Source organism: Gymnodraco acuticeps, unplaced genomic scaffold (assembly GCF_902827175.1).
Source record: "Gymnodraco acuticeps unplaced genomic scaffold, fGymAcu1.1, whole genome shotgun sequence".
Classification (NCBI taxonomy): Eukaryota; Metazoa; Chordata; class Actinopteri; order Perciformes; family Bathydraconidae; genus Gymnodraco; species Gymnodraco acuticeps.
The window spans coordinates 615,189-636,463 of NW_022992095.1; the positions used below are offsets into that span (position 1 = coordinate 615,189).

Sequence of the window (21,275 nt, forward strand, 5' to 3'; positions counted from 1 at the left end):
ATTACACAAATAGATGTGAACAGACTAATCACCGGTAGACAACAACAATATTTTAAAATGTTTATTCTATTTTGGTCTTGTATATTTAAAGTATTTTTACATACACACTTTATCTCAACACAGTGTTTAAAAAGTCTTTCAGGTTTTAAATCTGAACACTTTAATGTACCAGAAAGTGTGACAGTTGCATGACCCAACAATAAAAAGAAAAAAACATGCTGTAAATCTAAATGTTTATGCTGGTGAAAAGACCGTGTCTCATATAGTACCACAATTAGATTATACTATATTGTCTTTGTAAAAGTTTGAGTAAACAACAAAGTGTTCTGCTCTAATTTTTTTTTTTTTACAGAAATTATTAAATCAAGCCAACAATTAATTCAATATGAGATACAATAACTCTTTGATAATGCTTAACCGTGAATTTTGTCTGCTTTCTTTTTCCTACAGTAGTAGAAGAACTGGAAACACAAACATATGTGTGCCATGAGCACAAAAGGGACTTGTCTCACAGAAAAATATTGAATGACAAGGATACTGACAGTGAAAAACCAAAGAGACAAAAATCGAGAGGCTACAGGTGGTTTTCTAGTTCGTTTTTTGTGAGTTTTGCTTAGTTTGATCCCCTTTCAAGCACGGTATAGTCCAGGGCTTCAGAGGCTATCAGGGCAACTGGAGGAGTAGCAGGGTCCAAGTGTGGAGGGCTGGGTAGGATTTAAAGTTGGTGGTGGAATAAACCATTGGGGAAATATGCAGTGAGATAAACACAATAATAAAGAAGGGGTGGTTCAGAAGTGTCAACAAAGAAGGAAACAGCCCTACAGAGACAGTGACAAGATTAAGATAAAATTGGGCTTCTATTCTGGCCTAGTGAAAACAACTATGGATGTGCAGGGCAAACGGGCATCAGTGCAGAGAGGAGAAGATCCTGGAGCTTTGGAGACCCAAGAATTGATATTCCTCAGAGAGGCTGCAGTAGAGGGCTGAGAGTCACAGGCCGGGTGCCGGGTCAGACCCTGCCAAAGGAGGCGGATGGCTAATATGAATGGATTTAGTGTCAGCAGCAGCCTGACTTGCTCTCAGCAGCCACAGTCTCCTGGTCCAGTTTGATCCGGTCTCCATTGCTCTCCTCGTATGGCAAACCTTTGTCATTAGCCAAGATATTCTCAACCAGGAAACGTGCTGCCTCGTCCACGTTGATGTTGTCCTAGAAAAAGGTAAAAACAGAATATCAGAGTTGTTGTACAAAGATCCATCTGCACAGTGACAATCAGACCCTGGTGCATGTCTTTGCTTGCATCTTTAAATATTTGTTTTGGAAGTCAACTCAACCCCTCTCCATGAAACAGCCTGTTAAAGCAACAGTTTGGAGACGGGGACTATTACCAGAGATCTGAGGCTGACAGGGACGAGTTACAAACAGCCATTTACTTGTGTCCTTCACACTGTGGCCAAAAGCTGTCATCCCATGGGTTGAAGAGTTCATGAATATTAATGGCCTTTCTCCAGGCTCTGTAGCAACACAAATGTTTACAAAGAGGCCTGGTCATCTTGGGTAAAGGCGAACAGAGTTTTTTTTAGAGATTACGTTTGCAATGAAAATCTAATTCCTTTTTGTTCATTTCATTTCATTTCAAACCTTTATTTAACCAGGTGGTCCCATTGAGATCATCGATCTCTTTTTCAAGGGAGACCTGCAGCAAGTAGGTTACAACATGAAACAGAAAACAATAAAGGACATCCTACATCATATTTAAAGGTTACATTTACATACCGATCGGCATTGTTGTACAAAACAATAACATATCTGACAAGGAGAAATGTGGTATATATTATTTGTCCAAATGTACTCTTAAAATATGTTGTAGTGTTTAATGAATTGGAAGTGCGCACAATCACATGATTGTGTCTAGTTAATGTTTAAGTAATGTTTTTATGATTGTTCAATGAGTAGAGGGCGTGCTCCAATCAGAACAAGAGGCACCTCACAATTAGAGGGACTAAGTTGCTGATTAGGACCAGAGGAAATTAACAGCCTCTCAGCATTTGACAACCTTTTAAAAACTGGTGATGACTTTTCATGTGTTTTGCTTCTTAAACTGAAACAAAGTTTGGTACTCATTGAGAGAATTATAAACAGAGTTTGTTGTATGTCTAGTTGATAGCCAACGTGACAGGCATACAAAAGAACAACACTTCATTGCACTCACAGAAAAGCTTTGCACTGATCACACACACCAACACACTTCACATGACACAGCACGTGACATGGCTGCACATCCTAAGGTTATCTGGAATGAGTTAACTAAGTTTACCCGGGCTGCCAAAACTAATCAAAGCATTCCTCTTTACCATACCACGTCTCCCAAAGCAGAATTAAAAATGACACAAATGTAATGGGAAACATGGGAGGGGGCTTTCTCAGGACTCTCATTGTTAAGAAAATGATCAATTGGCTGGCTGTGATTTTAGCCCTTGTCAGAAACAACTGCATCTTTCATAGGACGTCATTTATAAATGAACATGACACGGCACACCCAGAGTGCTGGCAGCCTTTTGTTCATGTCAGCCTCGTGCTCTCACTCAGTTACCTGCTGAGCAGTCTTGTATTATAGCATAGAGTTTGCACCTCAGAGAAAACAAGACTTACAGCTGTGGAAGGTAGGTCAGTAGATTTACTCAAGTATTGTGCACTGTTTTTGGTACTTTTCCCTACATCATGGAATGGAAATATTGTACCTTGCACTCTATATCATTTGTTTAAAAAGGTGCAGTTACTACTTACTTAACCACCAGATAAAAGATTACAAATGAAAACTACCCAACAGTATATTAAAGAACTGCTTTACACAAATTATAATCCTACAATGCAAATATTCTCCCTGATGATTTTGTTGCAAATAGTCGTTTACTTTTCTTAGGTAAAATGTTGCATGCAGGGCCTTAACACTACTACTCTACTCAAAATGATCTCTCTTGACCAAATACTAGTCACAAAAAGACAGAGTTACAAAAATATAATGTAAACACATGGACACAGTAACATTAAAACTGTAATATCATGACCGAAGTTGAGGAGAAACACAACCTAACATTATCTGTCAGGGATCACTCAAAGCTCTGGGCTGCAACATCAATCAACATCATGCGATACCAGCTGTCCAACAAATCTTTTCCCTGGTTGGAAAGATAAATGTCTAAAGCGCATGACTGGCAGCAGAACAACAATTTATACCATTTGCCATTATATATATAGGGTTGCAAAATTCCGGGAATTTTCAAAGATGGAAACTTTCCATGGGAAGTAACGAGAATTTATGGGAATACACTGGGACATTTCTAAATTGAAGGTTGGCTCTTCATAGGGAACTTAAATATAGTTGGGGAAAGTATATTTTAGCATAATCTTGACTAAAACAAACAGATGACATTCAAGACCACACCCCCTACAGCAGAGGTGCCCAGTACGTCGACCGCGGGCGACCGGTCGACCGCGGGGGCAATGCTGGTAGATCGCGAGTCATTCATAAAAAAAAAAATCCTGTTCCGTTAAAATAGACTAAACAGGTTTTGATCCCTCCTCCCTTGGCCCCCCTGACACTTAATTCAGGAGTTTACTTGATTGACAGAAAAAGCGACCTATCGCTTTCCAGTCTGTTAACCCAGAATGCAAAGCGATACAAAATCAGTCAAGTGCCGGGAAAACTCAAATTAAGTTAAAGAGACAAACAAGAGAAACAACTAAATGAGTGCGGGACCGAGCAAGAAGCTAAAGACATACCACTTCCACCCAGAATGGGAGAAAGAATATTTTTTTGTGATGTCACATTCAAAGGTTATTTGCCTTATTTGTAAAGCAAGCGTCGCTCTGCCAAAGAAAGGTAACGTGGAGAGGCATTATCGGAGTGTTCACAAGGCATATGACAGCGACTTCCCTCCGAGTAGCGAGTTGAGAAAGGTCATGAATTATTGCTACACAAATATTATCTCGCAGTCTTAGTGTCGCCAACTCGTTTCTAACATGCAAAAAGACAAACAAATGTCGGTGTATTTTCGACCTTTCCGATCCAGACGAGATCTCTCCCCCGTCTGTGTGCGAGGGGGCGGGGCAGTTTACACACACGCAGCTGCTCCATGCAGCAACACATGGTGGGGATGGCGGAGAGAAGCGCTCCAAGGTGTGGTTAAATGTTACCCGTCTTGAGGCGGACAATGCTCCTTGCCAAGAGTGTTTAGCATGTAAGGGCGGTAACACGAGCAATTTGTCTAAGGTTCATTTAGCAAAAGTGCACCACATTCAGACGGAGGAATGCACCGGGCTCGACTGTCTTTCTAGTAGCTCTGTAGCCCCATCCACGAGTAACGTTTCCACGTCAGGTGTTATGTATGCTAGCAGCAACACACGAGTTAACACAATGATACAAACATGGGTTAATGATTAGAGGAAACTGAGTTACTCTTTTGTTAAAGTTTCAGCTATTCTGTTCACAGTTCTGTCATCAGATTATTTAATAGGATTTGTTAAAACATTGTTGTTTCTTTTGATGTGAAATATTATTTATTTTATTTAAATAAAAAGCAATGTTAATTTTGTAAACAATTTGTTAATTTAATAATATATGTATTTTTGAATCAAGTATTACTCTTTATTGTCTTCATTGTTAGTTTCCACATGCCTAAAACAACCTCAAGCTAAATCTAAAAGTTGATGGCTAAATAAGAGCGTTTGAGAAATTGTGCAAGGCATACAGTAATAGTCTGAATAGTCGATTAGTCGTTTAATTAATCGATAGATTAATCGATTATCAAATTAGTCGTTGGTTGCAGCCCTATTATCTCATGTATAAATAAAACGTGTTATTCAGCAACCCTTGCAATTTGGGATTTTATTTTTGGTTGGTAGACCTCGGTGAGCTGGTCATTTCAAAAGTAGCTCACCAGCCAAAAAAAGTGTGGGCAACCCTGCCCTACAGGCACTGTGCATTCCTCCATCACATGCACAGTTGAGTAATATTTAACTCAACATTCCTGTTTTCGTTCTTCAATGAAACAAATAATTGTTCAATAAAATAATTAAAACTTGTTCTGTTCCACTTTAAAAAAAAATGTAAATTAAAAAAAATTGTTGAAATGTCATGTTTTTTGTTTAAGTTTGCATCGAAAATATTTCCAAAATTCCCCAGCTTAACTTCCCATGGAAACTTTCTGGAAATGTACCGGAAACTTTCCGCCCCTTTGCAACCCTAATTATATAACACTGACATTTGGATCAAAACATTTAAAATGGTTAAAAACCTGTTGAGAGAATGCCTAAGTCTTAACAAAAAACAAATCACAACATGTAACTATTTCACGATTGCCTTAGAAGTGAAAAAGCCATTCAGTAAAATGGCAAAAATATCCAGTCTCATCTTAGTTTGACTTGGCTGTGTATTTCAAAGCTCTCATCAAATCCGATTTTCCGCAAACTCGAGTCACGTTCATGCGTGAAATAAGATTTTAAGACATTACTAGTCATGTTTGGACCATGACCCAGGAAGCTTTAAAAGGAAATGTGTATCCCCAGTGTGAAAGATATTTTTGCCAGTATTAAATCCTTGCTTTGGTAATTCCATGCTGCTGAATTGTGGAGTAACCACAAATAAAACGTAGAGAAAAATCAGAGAGCATGTTCATGAAAAAAGCCTGTTAAACAGATATAAATAGAAATACATCTAAGAGCACAGAGACCTGTTTTACGCAAATATGTAAGTAATGGCTTCTGCGTCTAATGTATTGATCTCTCACCTTTGCTGAGGTTTCAAACCAGCCCAGGAAGCCGGTCTCTTTGCAGAAATTGTCCATTAGGGTTGTGTTGTTGGAGCTGTCGTTATTCTGGTCGCATTTATTGGCGAGCAGAACTGAGGGGATGGGGCTGCCATTAGCCAGCTTCACCTTGCTGTCCAGGTCATGCTTCCATTTAGACACCGCCTCAAACGTGGAGCCCCTTGTCACATCGAACACCACGAATGCCCCCACAGCCTCTTTGTAGTACACTCGCGTCATGTTCCCAAATCGCTCCTGACCTGGAGGACAGAAAGAGAATACAGTGAAACATTTGCATTTTTACAAAGCCGCTGAAAGCAATATGAGTAATAGGTTTTTGGATTTGTGTAATGATTCAAAACATGTGGATGTAATGAATCCATCAAAAGCAAATGTGACTGAACATCCAAAACAAAATACCATCACAGCATTTAAAGGATGAAACCAGGATGTCTAGGCCTGAGATTGTCATGCAAGTAATTCAGTCTCATTTCTTTCTCCATTTTGTCCATCGATAGAGATGAGGGCCTAATCGACTCAGAGAATGGAAGAAGTAATCTGCTGTAATGATAAACCCTTTCTCTGTACTCATATTCCCAAAAATCTAAGAAGATAGTTCACAAAAGGCAAAGCATATTTGTATTTGGTGTCACTATTAATCTGAGAAAGACTCTTCTTAAACACAACCGGACCAGAGTGTTTTTTACTTCTTTTAAAACTACCAATATGTCTGTCACACTGCCTCTTTGTGCATTTAACTCTTTGTGAATCCCACAACATCATAGAAAACAGCTACAGATATTTCCACTGAACAAATATATCCACTGTAGATTTTAATAATGTTACTCATAACAAATACAAACATCAACAAGATTTTCCATACTTAAGTAAGCAGTAGTACTTTATCTTAACCCTTAAGAGGAAACAGACTCTTGAAGTGGCGAAAACAAGTCCAAGCCGAGCTCTCTAACATAACTTTTACTCGGACCACATCACTTCACCTTAGCACAAGTGTGCACTGATGCGTGCAACCAGGGGCGCCGTAAGGGGGTGAAAAGTTAGGATGATTCTAAGGGCCCGTGACTGACAGGGGCCCCATGTTTAAGTAACCAATCATCAATAATTAACATTAATATATCGTCATATTGATGATGTACTCACTAAACTTATGATTCATTTAACTGATTTTCTTCCAAAAGTTAATTATCCAAAGCATCGAACACCCCCCTCTATTTACATGTAATGGTTTGGTCCTGCCTCCAAACGCTGTGCAGCACCGGCCCTTTCTAGCAGAGAGACTAGTGAGAGCATGTGAGGAGGGATGCTAGTACTTACGTCTGTACGATGTCTCAACGACTAACAAAGTCAGGCTTTCAAGATAGAAAAGAAAGGAGAGAAAAACAAGAGAGAGGGACTAAAGGGCGACAGTATGTCACCCAGTTTTTCAAGAGAAAAGGTGGGTGTGGTCCATGAGTGGTGGAAATTTGCAGAGGTGGGGACTCGAGTCACATGACTGTCACTTAACTCGAGTCGCATATTTTTTGATTTGAGACTTTCTTGACTAACATTGATAAAAGACTTGACTTGACTTTGACTTGGTATTCATGACTTGAGACTTGACTTAAGCTTGAGATGGATGACTTGAAAGGACTTGACTGTTTAAAATAAAATATTTGCGTTTGTTTTTGTAGTGAGATATTGCGTTTAGTTTTTTCGAAAAACGTGATTATAGCGCCATGCGCGCAAACCTGGCAACCCACTAGAAGGCAGGAGTCTCAGTTAAAATGGCAGCGGCTAGCGTTACTCCAAAAATAGTGAAGTTTGGATTCAAGGATTATTTTGTCGATTACGGAAATAAGAAGAGAACAGCGGTATGCAGGGTCTGCAGCATAAAGATCGGTGACACGACCACCACAACATCCAACTTCATTCGTCACTACAAAAACCCCACACATGCAGGGCCGCCTTAATGCACGGGCTGAACTGGGCTGAAGCCCAGGGGCCTACGGAGATCGGGGGCCTATCATGAGCCAATAAAAAACTTAAAAATGTCCGGGTGTTTTTAAAAAAAATTTAAATAAACAAAGTCTTGGCTTTCAGAATATGAAACTTTTATTTCCAAAATCACACAATAAATACATTTTTGAAGATTGTAAAGGGAAGATGACAGCTCTCACTCGCCACCCTGCACTTCCACAGCGCCGCCCCCCCTCCCTCCGGCTGAAATTATGAATGTAAGGCGTATAGTAATCATAGATAACACGGCAGGGTCCGTTACAGTTTGTTTTCATCTGATTTCAATTAAACAAAGTCTTGGCTTTCAGAATATTAAACTTGTTTCGGCAAATTCAGATGATAAATACAACTTTGAAGCTTGTAACGGCATAAATACAAGCGGAGAACGGAGTAACTTGACGTCACAGCAGGCATAACAACAGCCGGTGTTTCTCACATCTTTCTCAAAAATGATGACTCCGAAACAGTCAGTGGGCACCACTTAACAGCCAATCAGAATGAGAATATGTTTCACATGTGACTTATTCAAATTGCGAGTGATTGAGTGACAGATGAAGGTTGTTTAGGAGAAAATGTCGGAGAAGAAAAAGTTTGAGAGTGGCGCTCGGAAAAGGAAATTGTTGAGGGAAAAGGAGTTTCGAGACAAGCAGCTATTACAAAACATGCCAAAGCTTACAGATTATTTTAAACCTGTAGGCCAGGATGAGGAGGAAGGACAGATGAGTTCTGTACCGAGCGGCAGCGGTGTCGGCCGCGGGGCCTTGGAGCCAAGTAGGCCGCCTGGTTCTGATAATAATAATAATAATAATAATAATAGCTTCGATTTCTATAGCGCCTTTCAGGGGACCCAAGGTCGCTTCACAAGTAATAGTGCAAAGACAAACATAACAAAACAAAAGACAGACAAACAGAACAACAGATCGATTTAGGGGCCGAAAGCCTTGGCAAACAGATGGGACTTGAGGGCCCTTTTGAAGGCTTCAAGTGTGGGGATGTTGCGTATCTCCGCAGGGAGAGCGTTCCAGAGGGTGGGGGCTGCCACACTGAAGGCTCTGTCCCCGTAGGTTCGCAGTTTGGTGCGGGGGGTGGTAAGCAGGCCAGAGTCTGAGGACCGCAGGTTCCGGGGTGGGGCATGTGGGTGAAGGATGTCCGATAGGTACTGGGGGGCAAGGGCATGGAGGGATTTGTAGGTAAGGAGGAGGATTTTGTAGGATATGCGGGACTTGACCGGCAACCAGTGTAGGTGGATGAGGGTGGGAGTGATGTGCTGCCACGGTTTTGTGTGCGTGAGTACCCTAGCAGCACAGTTTTGGACATACTGGAGCCTGTCCAGGGTTTTGTTGGGAACCCCGAACAGGACACCATTGCAGTAGTCCAAGCGGGTGGTGACAAATGCATGGACTAGGGTTAGCGATGGAGCGATGGAGTATAGCTGGAGTAGCGGGAGAGGAAAAACAGACAGGAGGGACATTATCCGTTGGAGGAGATAGGAGGACAACGAGGACTTGCTACTGGAGGGGAGCCAACAACTGGACAGATACATGAGGGAGGCCCGATACGTCACTCATCTGGAGGAGAGGACCATGCCTGCAGAGCAGAGTGGAGAAGTGCGATCACAGAGCCTGCCGAGGCTATAAATGACTTTGATTTGTTGTTTAAATAGGGGGCCGACACAAACTATCAGCCCCAGGGCCTGATGGCAGGTTAAGGCGGGCTTGCACACTGTTGCGGCTTTCACACCAGCGCTTTTCCCTTTCTAGCTCCGAGCGGGAGCTTTTCTGGTTCAGCTCCGGTTTCCCTTTTATGCTCCCGCTCTGTTCACAGCGCCCAGAGCCCGACTGGGTGCTGCCGCTGCTGCGTCATGACGTCACCGTTTACATCGCTGATTTGCTCCCCAACGGCGTTACGGCGCTCACAACAACAACAACAACAACAACTGCGTCGGGTCGATGGTCGTGTTGCTTTTAATCACACGAAGCCAGATTAAATTAAATAACGACTTCTCCAACCTTATACTTTGCTCCAGAGTGCCGTGGTTCATTGTTTATTAATGTGTTTCTGCAGCATTTACCGACCGCTGCAGTGCTGCTCTTCCACGGGAGTTTATTCTCCCGTTAGCTCCCGGTTAGCTCACACTGCAGCGGCCGCTCTAAAGTATTCACTGTCCAACTCACACAAGCAGCTGATACATATCCCCAGTTCCCCTGAATGTGTGTCAGTCTGAATTGACGCTGTTTGGCATCACAACGCTGTTATGAAAGTTTATCTGGTATAAAATGGGTGATGTTAGCATAGCAATCGAAGCTAAACTGACGACTTGCTATTGCTATCCTATTGTGGCATAAACCGTTTTCTACAGGCACATTTTACCGGCGTATTTTTATTATGATTCTACTTGTGATAGTCGGACACGACAACCTGTGCAGCCCATGTATTGATTCCATCCGATAGCTGCTACAATACAAAACAACACGCCTGCCTCTCTCCACAATGATCAATAACAGTGAACGGGTGGTCAAAGTAAGGTACAAATAAACAGAATCACACGAAGCCTGGTTAGTGTTGCCTGACTTTATAAAGTGTGTTTATAAGCACTACTGCTTGTAGGCAGGCATGACAGTCGACCCATGTTCAGGGGAGGTGGGTTTAGTTTCCTGCACGCCTCGACGTAAGAGAGACGTAAGCGACGCCACCTCTTAGCTCCGAAGCTCTTGCCTCTAGACCGACAATTTTTTGGAGCTGGAAGTGAATCGGATTCCGGAGCTAAGAGCCGGCGCCGCTGCGGTGTGAACAGGAAAAACCGGCGCTTTTCAGGCTCCAGCTCCGAGCCGGAGCTGAAAAAGCGCTGGTGTGAAAGGGGCAAGAGAAAGGTGCGTGAATGTGTTGTGTTAGCTAGAAAGCTAACGTTACGTTTAAGCTACGTTAGACTTGGTTTCAAATTGATTAAGCATTGCAAAGAGAAGACCAAACGGTAAATGAACACTAGAACCTCCAAGGGATTCATTTTGACTAACCCTGATACTGACGGGCTGTCAGGAGAGGGAGAGAGAGAGAGGAAAAGAGATGCCTCGTTTATTTCCCCTGTGTTATTATCAGAAGTTACTGTAAACTTTTGAATAATGTAGTTCATCTACTTTTTAGTAGTTTGTTTAAATGTTTTAATTATGTTGTTTTTGTTTGTGGAAGTGCATCATTCCTTGATTTATTGTAAAATGAATCTGAACTTTTTGATCTGTTATGATGATAAGCTGAAGCAATTTCAAAATTAACCAAATTAAGTGAGTTTTAAATCGTCCTAGTTAGTTTATAAGGAAATTATGAAGAGGAACAAATTAAATGATTTGAAAATGATATATATGTAGGTGCTGACGCAGTTGGCGGTTCTAGTGTTAACAGACATTTTTATTAAATATGTGTAGGTAATGGCATTTGCCATATGATTTTCTTACCTGGAATTCTGCCTTTTTGAACAGACCTATTGATTGAGTCCTAGCTTTGTCTGCAGTTCTGGGGTTAATATTAATCTAATATGATTGTCATCGGTCTAAATTAGTTTTCAAATGATTAACTGTGTATGTAATGAAGATCATAGTGTGGGTTGAATCCATTTTCATAACCACTGTCTTTTAACTGATTTAAATGCGGAAACTGGGCTTATTCATCAGACTTTTGTATGACTTGACTTGCTTGACCTGCGCAATGACTTGACTTGACTTGCTTGACTCTCACCACAGTGACTTGGGACTTGCTTGATACTTGTAGGTCAAGACTTGAGACTTGCACATGTAGGACTTACTCCCACCTCTGGAAATTAGTCTGTTAGCTAATGGCGCGTTTCCACTGCAGCGGGTAGCCCCGTTTAAGCGTCCTTAACCGTCCTCAAGCGGCCAGGCCGGTTTTTGGTGGTGTTTCCATATAGCCTAGTACCGGCTAGCGGGTACTTTTTCCCTCTTTTTCAGGGCCCATAAAATCGTGGTTATATCAGACCAGAGCCAGGGCTGAACTAGTGACGTCAACACTCTCGACTGCTCATTGGTCAGAGAGAATCGTCACAAGATCGCGTGCGAGTTCATCCCTAGCGTCGCATATATATTTAGAAGCAAGCTTGCAGCATTTTTATAAACAGCATTTTGTAAACGGATGAGCAACAAAAATGGCTACGTCTAATAAGAAAAGCACACCGTGGTCGACCGAGGAGGGTGACGACGTTCCTACATCTCATTGGGGATGATCAAATCCAGCGGGAGCTCGACGGAACAACTCGAAATGTGAACAAAAACAAAGCCGATCGCCCCGCCTACACTGCGTTGCTACCCCAGGTCCTAAACTGTAATGGAAATGCGCCACGGCCTCGGACGGCCAGCGAGGCAGCCCGAGGCCAGAGCGAGGACGCTTAAACGGGGCTACCCCGCTGCAGTGGAAACGCGCCATAAGTGTAGTCCATTGTAAATAATAATTGTAATGTTTTGCCGACATTAAAGGTGGGGTAGGTAAGTTTGAGAAACCGGCTCGAGATACACTTTTTGTTATATTGCATGGAATGGTCTTAACATCCCGATAGCAATGAATATCTTAAGTGCTTTGACAAAAAATCCATTACCTGTACAGGTAGTTATTTAAAGCATAAATGAGTCGGTTGGGTTCTGGAGGTGTGGTTACAGCATTGTGCTTGGTTGGCGTGGCCTGGGCCTGGTGGTGGGGCCCAATGTGATATATTTTCATGGGGCCCAAAATCCCTGGCGGCGCCCCTGCGTGCAACACAGCATCTCATTGGAGGAAGTGAATCTATGATCAGCGGTTCAACAGGTGAACGGTATTTATTGTAATACTATGCTGACATCAAGTCACACTTTGAAGCCTATCTGATCAAAACAAAATCTGTGACGTAAACTGCCTGGATAGCAAATACAAATGGAAAATATGATTTGATAGAAGGTTGTTTTTATGCTGGGAGCTCATAGTTTAAATAACAATTACATTATGTTTCAGACCACATAAAGCAAAAGCAGTTATATATTAAAAGTTGTGGGATTATGGTTGTTTTTCTCTTTTTTGATGACAGCAGTGTTTTTTCTTTAGATAAAATAAAAATGTCTCCTACACACATGAGAGCTTGCGTAAGCTTCAATATATGGTTCCTATTTTTGAGCTTTTGCGTGCCCATATCAGTTCTGCTTATGATGGTGATTCATCATAACATATGGCCTGCACAAAATGCTGATTTTAAGTACAACTATAAATATATGTTTCTTTCGGTTATCTGATGTGAACACAAAAAACTCAGATTTTTATTTTTTTACTTGAAATCAGGCTACAATCATTTGTTTAGGTTAGGTTTAATAGAGGGCTATTGCTTCTTTACATTAGCTCACGTATTGTGTCTTTTAAGCACCTGCTCATTTCACCTAGATTTAGTCTCAGCAAACGCATCAGGCTTCCAATGACTTTAGGTAACATTTGACTGATTTAGCACATCTTTTTGCTACACTGCTCCAATTTAGGAAAGCCTAGAAGGCAAGTGTAATTGTACTGTGTATTAGGAAGTCAGCCTCCACCAGAGCCAAGTTACAAAATAGAAAATGAACCTAAGATTGAGGAACTGCAAGCAAAGCTTCTCTCAGCATACTTTCACTTTACTGTGGGTACTTACCCAACGACACGAGGAACTGGTGTTGTGTGGCGCAATGCGGGTGTGAGCAAGAGAGTGAATACACTGTGGGGCCCACAGGCCTGACGGTAATTGCTCATAATTGAGAGTCTAATTTTAGCTGATATAACCCCAGGTGAATTCACCAGAGACATGACACAGTGGGATAAAGAGCTGATGGACTGGAATAAGGCTTTTATTTCCAGGCCTTTTGTAGCTCATACATCCACAATATAAAAAGGAAAACATTGCTTAATAATTTACCAGGCTGCTGTCTCATCTTGTTTTAATTATTTTGCAAGGTCTGACTGAGCCCAACGTTAAGCCAAAACGGAATAACTGAATAATTTTGAGCACAGAGGCAAAGAATGCAATGAACTCCTTTCACCAATGAACAAAGCCAGTGATCAGACCCATTATTATTTCATAACATCCAAAAAAGGACTTTTGTGCTAAGCTGAAAAGAAATGGAGGAACAATGGCAAGTATTCTTACATCGCACAGCACACTCTTTTTTGCAAAGTAGTAAGTGAATGATGAGAATAAGTATGCTCATTCATTTATACCAGGAGTAAAGCACCAACTGTTGGCTGAAGAGGCCATGGACAGCATGTCATTGTCCACATTCAACACTCTGACATGGCCAGTCCTTTTCCTGGGTCGTTGTGCAGGCACAGGAGGTTGGGGGCTTAACTTCTCCTTGGAGAGAACCGCCTGGATGGAATAGACTCATATGGGGTGATTATATCAATCAATACCACCAATGTGATTGGCACAGATATACACCTGACTGTTGCATGGTGTAATGAGTTATTTGGGGTATGAATATGTGGCTGTGGTATACATTAAATGACAGCAAATCCCAAGATGCCTGCACTTTAACTTTTGATAATCATTCAGCTCCATTGACTGAAGCCAGTCCTGTTTTGGAAAAACAACCAAATAAGAACATTCTACATCACTCCGTCCTGATAGCTTCTTCCAAAGAACGCTAAATCTGAACTTTACTTAAAATAAAACTACAGTGCACCTGATTTTGGTCAAGAATGGAGGTCTACGGCACAGAGGATTAAGCTTTATCAGGCTTTTGATACACAGCCAGTTCCCTTCAATGTCGGTTTTGGCCATTCCTTTAGATTTGTTTAGAAAAAAGAAAGATACTGTACATTACGAGTGCTGCAACTACTGTTTATTTGTATTTCTGATTATTTTATCTACTAATGAAATACTTAATTCCAACAAAAAATCCCCTTCATTTCCAACAGACTTAAAAAATGGTTTCTTCAGATGTCTTGTTTTATCCTACCAACCATTTAAAAAACTTTTTTTTAAAAAAGAAATTCTGTTTCCTATCAAGAATGACACAGATAATCATGAAATCCTCAAATTTAAGATGCTGGAACCAGACCATCAAACACTGATATTCAATGAAGCAATAACATTTAAATAAAGGATAGATAACATTATACTGAAAGTATTAATGGCTGACATTTGCTGCTCACCCTAACAGCACAAGAATCAAAAGAGCTGTGTGAACAATTGAGTATTTACTCTCTGAATGCCACAGAGGCGCATGAGACTGCCAGAGAGAAGAACAAAGACTTGTGCTGCTGCCTCAAACGCTCAACATGCCTGCAAACTAAAGAAATGTACGTCTGAATCTATCCAGGAGAAACGGCGAACTATTGAGAAATCCCAAAGGGTTAAAGCGAGGTCATTTCAGTTGCGTCCACCGCACTAATGAACACTGGTGCATGGCCAAAGGTACAGTTTGGTATTCTGGGTATGGACCTGGGATATCTTCAGAAATCTGCAGTTAATGCCTCAGTTTCAGCCACTGTATCATATCCGTTTGTGTGGGAGACACAGAAATAAAAGTCTCATCATTATCCATAGCCCTAGCAACCCCACTTCCCTCTACGGTCGCACATATTGCTATCCTGTGGGTGGGTTACCATAGAAACTGTCCAAGCCAGACACGGCAGTAGCAATAGCAGCAGTCTCCGTCTGTTGATGGGAGGCAACTGCTGGAAAACTTCACCACACGCCCTCCCAGCAACTACATTACCCAAAGTACACAGGGTCCAGTCATTAAGGTAGTCTTCAGCACGAGCTTCTCAGGATAGACCGTGAACATCACATGACTGGCACGTTCAAATTCCACAGAGCAGCATGTGAGAGGTGACTTACTCCAGCTTACCAAGGCCTTAAGCAGCAAACAAAGTCTGAATTCAGGGGAAATCCTCAACCGACAAGTCGTGTGACTATCGTTTTCCTCTACCTTTAACTGAAGGGTTAATGGGGGCCGATTAATATAAAGCCTTGGCACAACGTTACAGGAATTTAGCTGAAAATACTAACATTTGTTGTAGATTTATTACATGTGATTCATTTAAACTACTCATGCATCAAAATCATTTTTCAATCTGTGTAAGAATCCAGAACAGGCCAGAAATTGTTTCATTTTTCTGGTTATATTAAACTGTAGGATAAAGAAAAGTGAAAAACAAAACATATTCTACATAATTACTACGAAAACTATAAAAAAAATACCAGATAATGACAGAGCTGTGTAAATGATCAACTTACCAGAGATATCAGAGATATTCTCAAGTGTAAAGTGGAGTGACCAAGGAAATGTTCAGCAAAGACTGTTACTTTTTACACTAAGGAGCTCCTTATTGCACATTGTTGGTGTGGAACATTCATTGCTCATTCAACATTGGTGCATTTTTTCTACACGGTGTGCTTGAAAAGGCCTCAAGGTCACATTCAGTATCTAAAGTTGTGATTGCTAAATGGGGATTAATTGCTTGGCAGCAATAAAGTGTTACTTAGTGGTTGAGTTGTTTATTCTGTTAGTTAGACGATCAACAATAAAAACTAATTAGTCACTTTTTTAAAGATCAATTTGGTTTAAGTAATTACTCAAGCAATTGTTACTACCTACATCTCATCTTCAAAGATATATTAATAAAGACAAAATTATTTTTAGAGGAAATAATCTACTGATGTATTGATGATAAATGTAATTGTTACATACAGTTCTTTCCTTAACCTTACACACAAAATCCAAAGACAAAAGATTATGACAAAAATGTATAAAACATAATCCTGGTGGAAAATGAAATGTTTGAGGGGAAAAGAGAGTAGTTGGAGGGGTCAATGTAAAATCACATGTTCCTGACAGTACAGCGGGTTAGCACTGTGATGGAAACCCCTGCAGTAACATGCATCCTCCGGCTCTTAGGTTCAGTCCTACGAGGTGCAGGCTATTTTAACACTTTGACTATTGGTAATCATCCTGTCCACAGTCTTTGACAAATCAAGCAGAGAGTAGCAATTCCGGGTGAAAAGGGGTGGGAGCTCTGCTAGCTTTACACTTCCATGTTGTCCACCTCACGTACAAGCCTCTGATTACTGTCATTCCTCCCAGACTGTAATCATTAGTAGGCTTGCTAAAAGACAACCCTACTCTGAAGTTGCCCTCAGCATTGCCCAGAAGATATTTCCTCCTCCTTTTCTGCACGATTAAATGGCTTAATGACTGGTCTTAATATACCTCGAGCTCTTTCACACCAACAATTTGATACTTATTTCATCCTCGGAGTCTGCTGGCCAGACCTTGTTGAGGTGCGATAATTGTAATTGACTGTGTCATTTTACCTCAAACGTACTTCTAGTATCAGTGTTTTCACCCAATATGTGCCAACGTGTTCCCTTTGTCTCGATGGATGATCTCAGCCTAAGTGTGTTTGTGTGTTTTATTTACCCTCACAGATCCTCTGATCGAGTGCTGTCTGACTGTCACAGACGGCCTTCCCTGGCACTCAATCACAGATGCCCCTGCACACTGAGCCTGTGCTGCCAGGGCCCCAAGTGTCAGCGGGGGGGGGGGGGGGGGGGGGGGGGGCGGGTTGGGGGGGCCCACTCAGCCAATCAGTCTGCAATGACCCCTCCACCACACACACAAACCAACTGTCCACCCCCTTTCCGTCACTGCTGTTAGCAATGGAATACAAATAAAAACATCTGTCCTGATCTCTCTCTCAGCACATGAGGTTTGTTTGATTGTAGGAGAAGAAAGGCCACGGTGACATTGGGAAGTATGAATTGAGTAAATCTAAAAAGGGCTATTTTATTTGTATTTGCACAACATGAATAAATATTAAATGGACAGGTCTGTCTAAATTTAAAAAAGAATTTTGAGCAGCATTGAGCTCTTCAAAATACAGAAATCTTGACAGGCAACTCAGCAGTTAAAGATTTTACAGCAAAGCCAGATCACAAGCTATAACTGGGCCATGAACAGCATGTACTAGGAAACAATCCCTATTCTCTGTGTTGCATGTGGTGCTAAATCACTTGCACATGGTGATTTTCAACCATCTTGAATAGTTTATGGTTTACCCATCTCAAGCTCTGTCGTGCGCATCATCTCTGGAAACCCATGACTGAGAGTCAGAAGGTACAGTGAAGGATCCATTGTACTTTAAATCCTTCAGTTGCAATTCAACTTGAGGGAATAGACAAATAGGTGTGAGCATAAAGTCCAATCTTAATGACAGCCGACGTCATCATAAGTAGTCATTTTATCATCCTGTGAAAACAAATATTATGTCCACTACAAGCCTGCAGCTGGAAACAAAACGTGAGCTGAATTACAGTTGCAAGGCTTTAAGAGCGATCTGACATTTAATGTGTTGTCAACTGTGAATATGTGCTTGTTTTATAAATATTTTGGGACTCTGGATCAGATAAAACAAGCAGTTTAAATTACAATTCATTCTGCACATAATACACACAGTCAGTCCTTTATCCACACTCCTCTCCTCGAATGCCACCTTCTCAGAGAATGATTAACTACTCCTACTTTCCTTCTGCACATGTGAGATCATTACTGTTTAGTCTGGGATTAGACAGAACAGATAATACAAATGGCATTTATTAACTGTCACTTTTTAAATAACATATTTGCTATTTAAAATTACAGCAACTACATAAAAAAAGAGACAACCCTTGGACTCGTTACCAGCAACGCCCTCGTTACCTGAAGCCATGTGATCTCATTAAACCAAACGTAAAAATACCCACCATAAATTGACCTTATGATTTACAGTATATCTATTATCTGACTAAGCAATTTCCCAAGCACGAATGTGAGTTTTATTTTAGGCTATGACTGAGGATAATCTAGGAATAACATGAAAGAAAAGAGGCTAGGATGTCACAGAGACCCTTCACCACACATTACATCCCTCATTCAGGAAAGCCTGCATTGGTCAACATGGAAGTGTAAAAGACAGTTACTAGGCTTGTTTGAGACAAGCGAGACCTGCGCAGTTGCGATCAACGTCTTGCTAGTGCGTTGCATGATGGTTAGTCATTTTGTCCGACTTGCTCTGGAGGCTCCTACATGAGACGTTGAAATCTCGCGGGACAAAGACGCCCGCAGCCTTGAGAGCGAGGCGGCGCAGTTCCTCTCCACGGGCTGCGGAAGCGAAATGCTTGATGGGAAACGACTCGCTGGTATCTCGAGCTGAGCGCTCATTGGTGGTTTTTACCCCGTGCTGGTGATGAAACTCTCCAATTGGCTCGGCAAAAGTTTGTTGTTGTTTTGTGTCAGTTTTACGTCGCCACTTCCATTCACATTTTTCATCATTGTTCCACAATGTTTATCATCATGAAATTAATATCCATATATGTTATACTATACTTGCACTGGTTACCGTTTTCATACTTTATATATATATATATATCTTAGCATATTAATACACACTGTTCATACTGCCCCTCACTGTTTATTCATCATTCAATTCATTCTATATTTTATTCTGTCTATTGTGTACATTACTTTTCACTTCACTGCTTGATGCACCTGGTTAGAAGCTAAACTGCATTTCGTTGTCTCAGTAGGCCTACCTCTAATATGTGCAATAACAATAAAGTTGAATCTAATCTCGAGCAGGAACAAATGTAGGCTATTTACTTAATACATAGGCTATCTGACATTAACGATTAAACACGTGTACATTATTTATAAATGCAAACCGAGTCAAGCCGACTCCGAGCTGTCCGACTTCAGGCGAGCTTTTTGAGACCTCCCCCGGCTGCGATCGGCTATTCTCGTCTACTTTCGAGGCGATCCGCAACGCGTCTCAAACAAGCCTATTGTGTTTGTTGGTTTGATTGCTTCTCACTTCCTCTCTCACCTGTCCTTTCCAGCAAGCCATTCTCAGACACTTTCTGTTTGCAATGTGATATTTTGGTGCCTGAAGATGAACAAACAGTGGGAGTTTTAAACAGCCTGCAAGTGTGAAACTTTATTTACACTGCTCTGATTTCTCTGGGCTTGCTTACTCAAGCTGCTGGAATTCACAGGTTGCTGTGTGTGCCAAGTTTAGAAGCTCAGAGGGAGTTTACCCAAGTTTATTGAAATCCTTGCATGGAGAAAAAGGATCACATGGCAGAAGGACTTTTGGGGAACATTACAGTGACATTGCAACATGAACAACAGCATGGAATAACGATGAGGAGCAGTTAAGTCACTTAGCAAACAACAAATGAATCCCTAGAGAAAATATAACAAGAATATGATGGTGAGTTCAGGGAAGGGGGTGGCGCTCTGTTGGTAATAACAACGTGACCTACATTCCTCTGAATTATATCATAAAGGGGACGAGCAGATATGATCAACCAGTATTTTCTGTTGGAAATTCCTCCTGCCTAACTGAGCTTGTGGTACTTACTTCTGTACATAATGTCTATATTTCTGTATGAATATTAAAACTGAAATGTTGAATTTCGTCATATCTTGCAATCTGTGAAAGTGAAACTTCACCGTGCCACACAGAGAAATTGAGATTGGCATCCATTGATAGTGAAAGCATCGGATTCAGTTTAAAGCACCAAGTGTCACGTGACTGAAGTGAATTAGCGTCTCCTTACCTGCGATGTCCCACAGCTGTAACCTGACCAGCGTTTTGCTGTCCCAGTTGATCACTTTAAGAGCAAAGTCGACCCCGATCGTCGCCCTGTAGTGCTGCGAGAAGAGCTGGTGCACGTAGCGTTTGATGATGCTCGTTTTCCCGACGCCTAATTCCCCGATGACCAGCACTTTGAACAAGTACTCCTTACACTCAAACACCGAGCCCCCGGCCATGCTGACACAAACACACACACACCGACAACTTTTCTCTAAACTCTGGCAGCTTCTGCTTTCTCGCTCATGTATGCTTCCTGTGAGAGCTGCTGTAGGACTGGGCTGGTCAGGGGGCTCAGGGCCAGATGCAACAGAAATTACATTTGTCTCTCCCCTTTCAATTATCCTTCTCCTCCTCCTGCTCAGTAACCACCTGATAAGTCATAGGACCCGGAAATGTAAGAAACTTGACATACGCTCAGGCGTCCTCGCGCTGCTGCAGCTACAGAAACCCTCTCATGTTTACAGGGTGATTTGTTGTCCCGCATTCAAACTCAAGCTCCCCAACTGTGTAATGTCAATGCAAATTTGAACTCAAGTAACCATGAACCAAAGCCACTGTGGGATGTCGTTTGTACTTTAAAAACAAAGAAACAAGTAGCCGATGCATTATTTGCTGCATTCAGAATAGTGGGGAGTGGGTGGATACATTTTTTGAGTAAATGACATTTCTTTGTTTTTAAATATGTGCCTTAAACATATTTAATTTGTTTAATTTGAAGAAAAGGGTCAAATTAACTAGTTCATTAAAAAAAAGTAAAATATAAAGCTATCTATAAATGTATGCAAATATTTCTACTTCAAAGGTTTTACTGCTGGATGGAC

At 41.3% G+C, this 21,275-nt stretch overlaps 1 protein-coding gene across 1 annotated transcript; it reads right to left on the minus strand.

Annotated features, from left to right (window-relative positions):
- Positions 1 to 46: 46 nt before the first annotated feature.
- rab32a (RAB32a, member RAS oncogene family) lies at positions 47 to 20,825 on the minus strand. The gene is made up of 3 exons (XM_034202787.1): positions 20,417 to 20,825; positions 5,788 to 6,065; positions 47 to 1,207 (listed from the first exon to the last, which is right to left on the minus strand). Exons 1-3 carry the CDS (start codon positions 20,628 to 20,630, stop codon positions 1,058 to 1,060), a joined length of 642 nt encoding a protein of 213 aa, XP_034058678.1. The 5' UTR covers positions 20,631 to 20,825; the 3' UTR covers positions 47 to 1,057.
- Between the last annotated feature and the right edge of the window lie 450 nt (positions 20,826 to 21,275).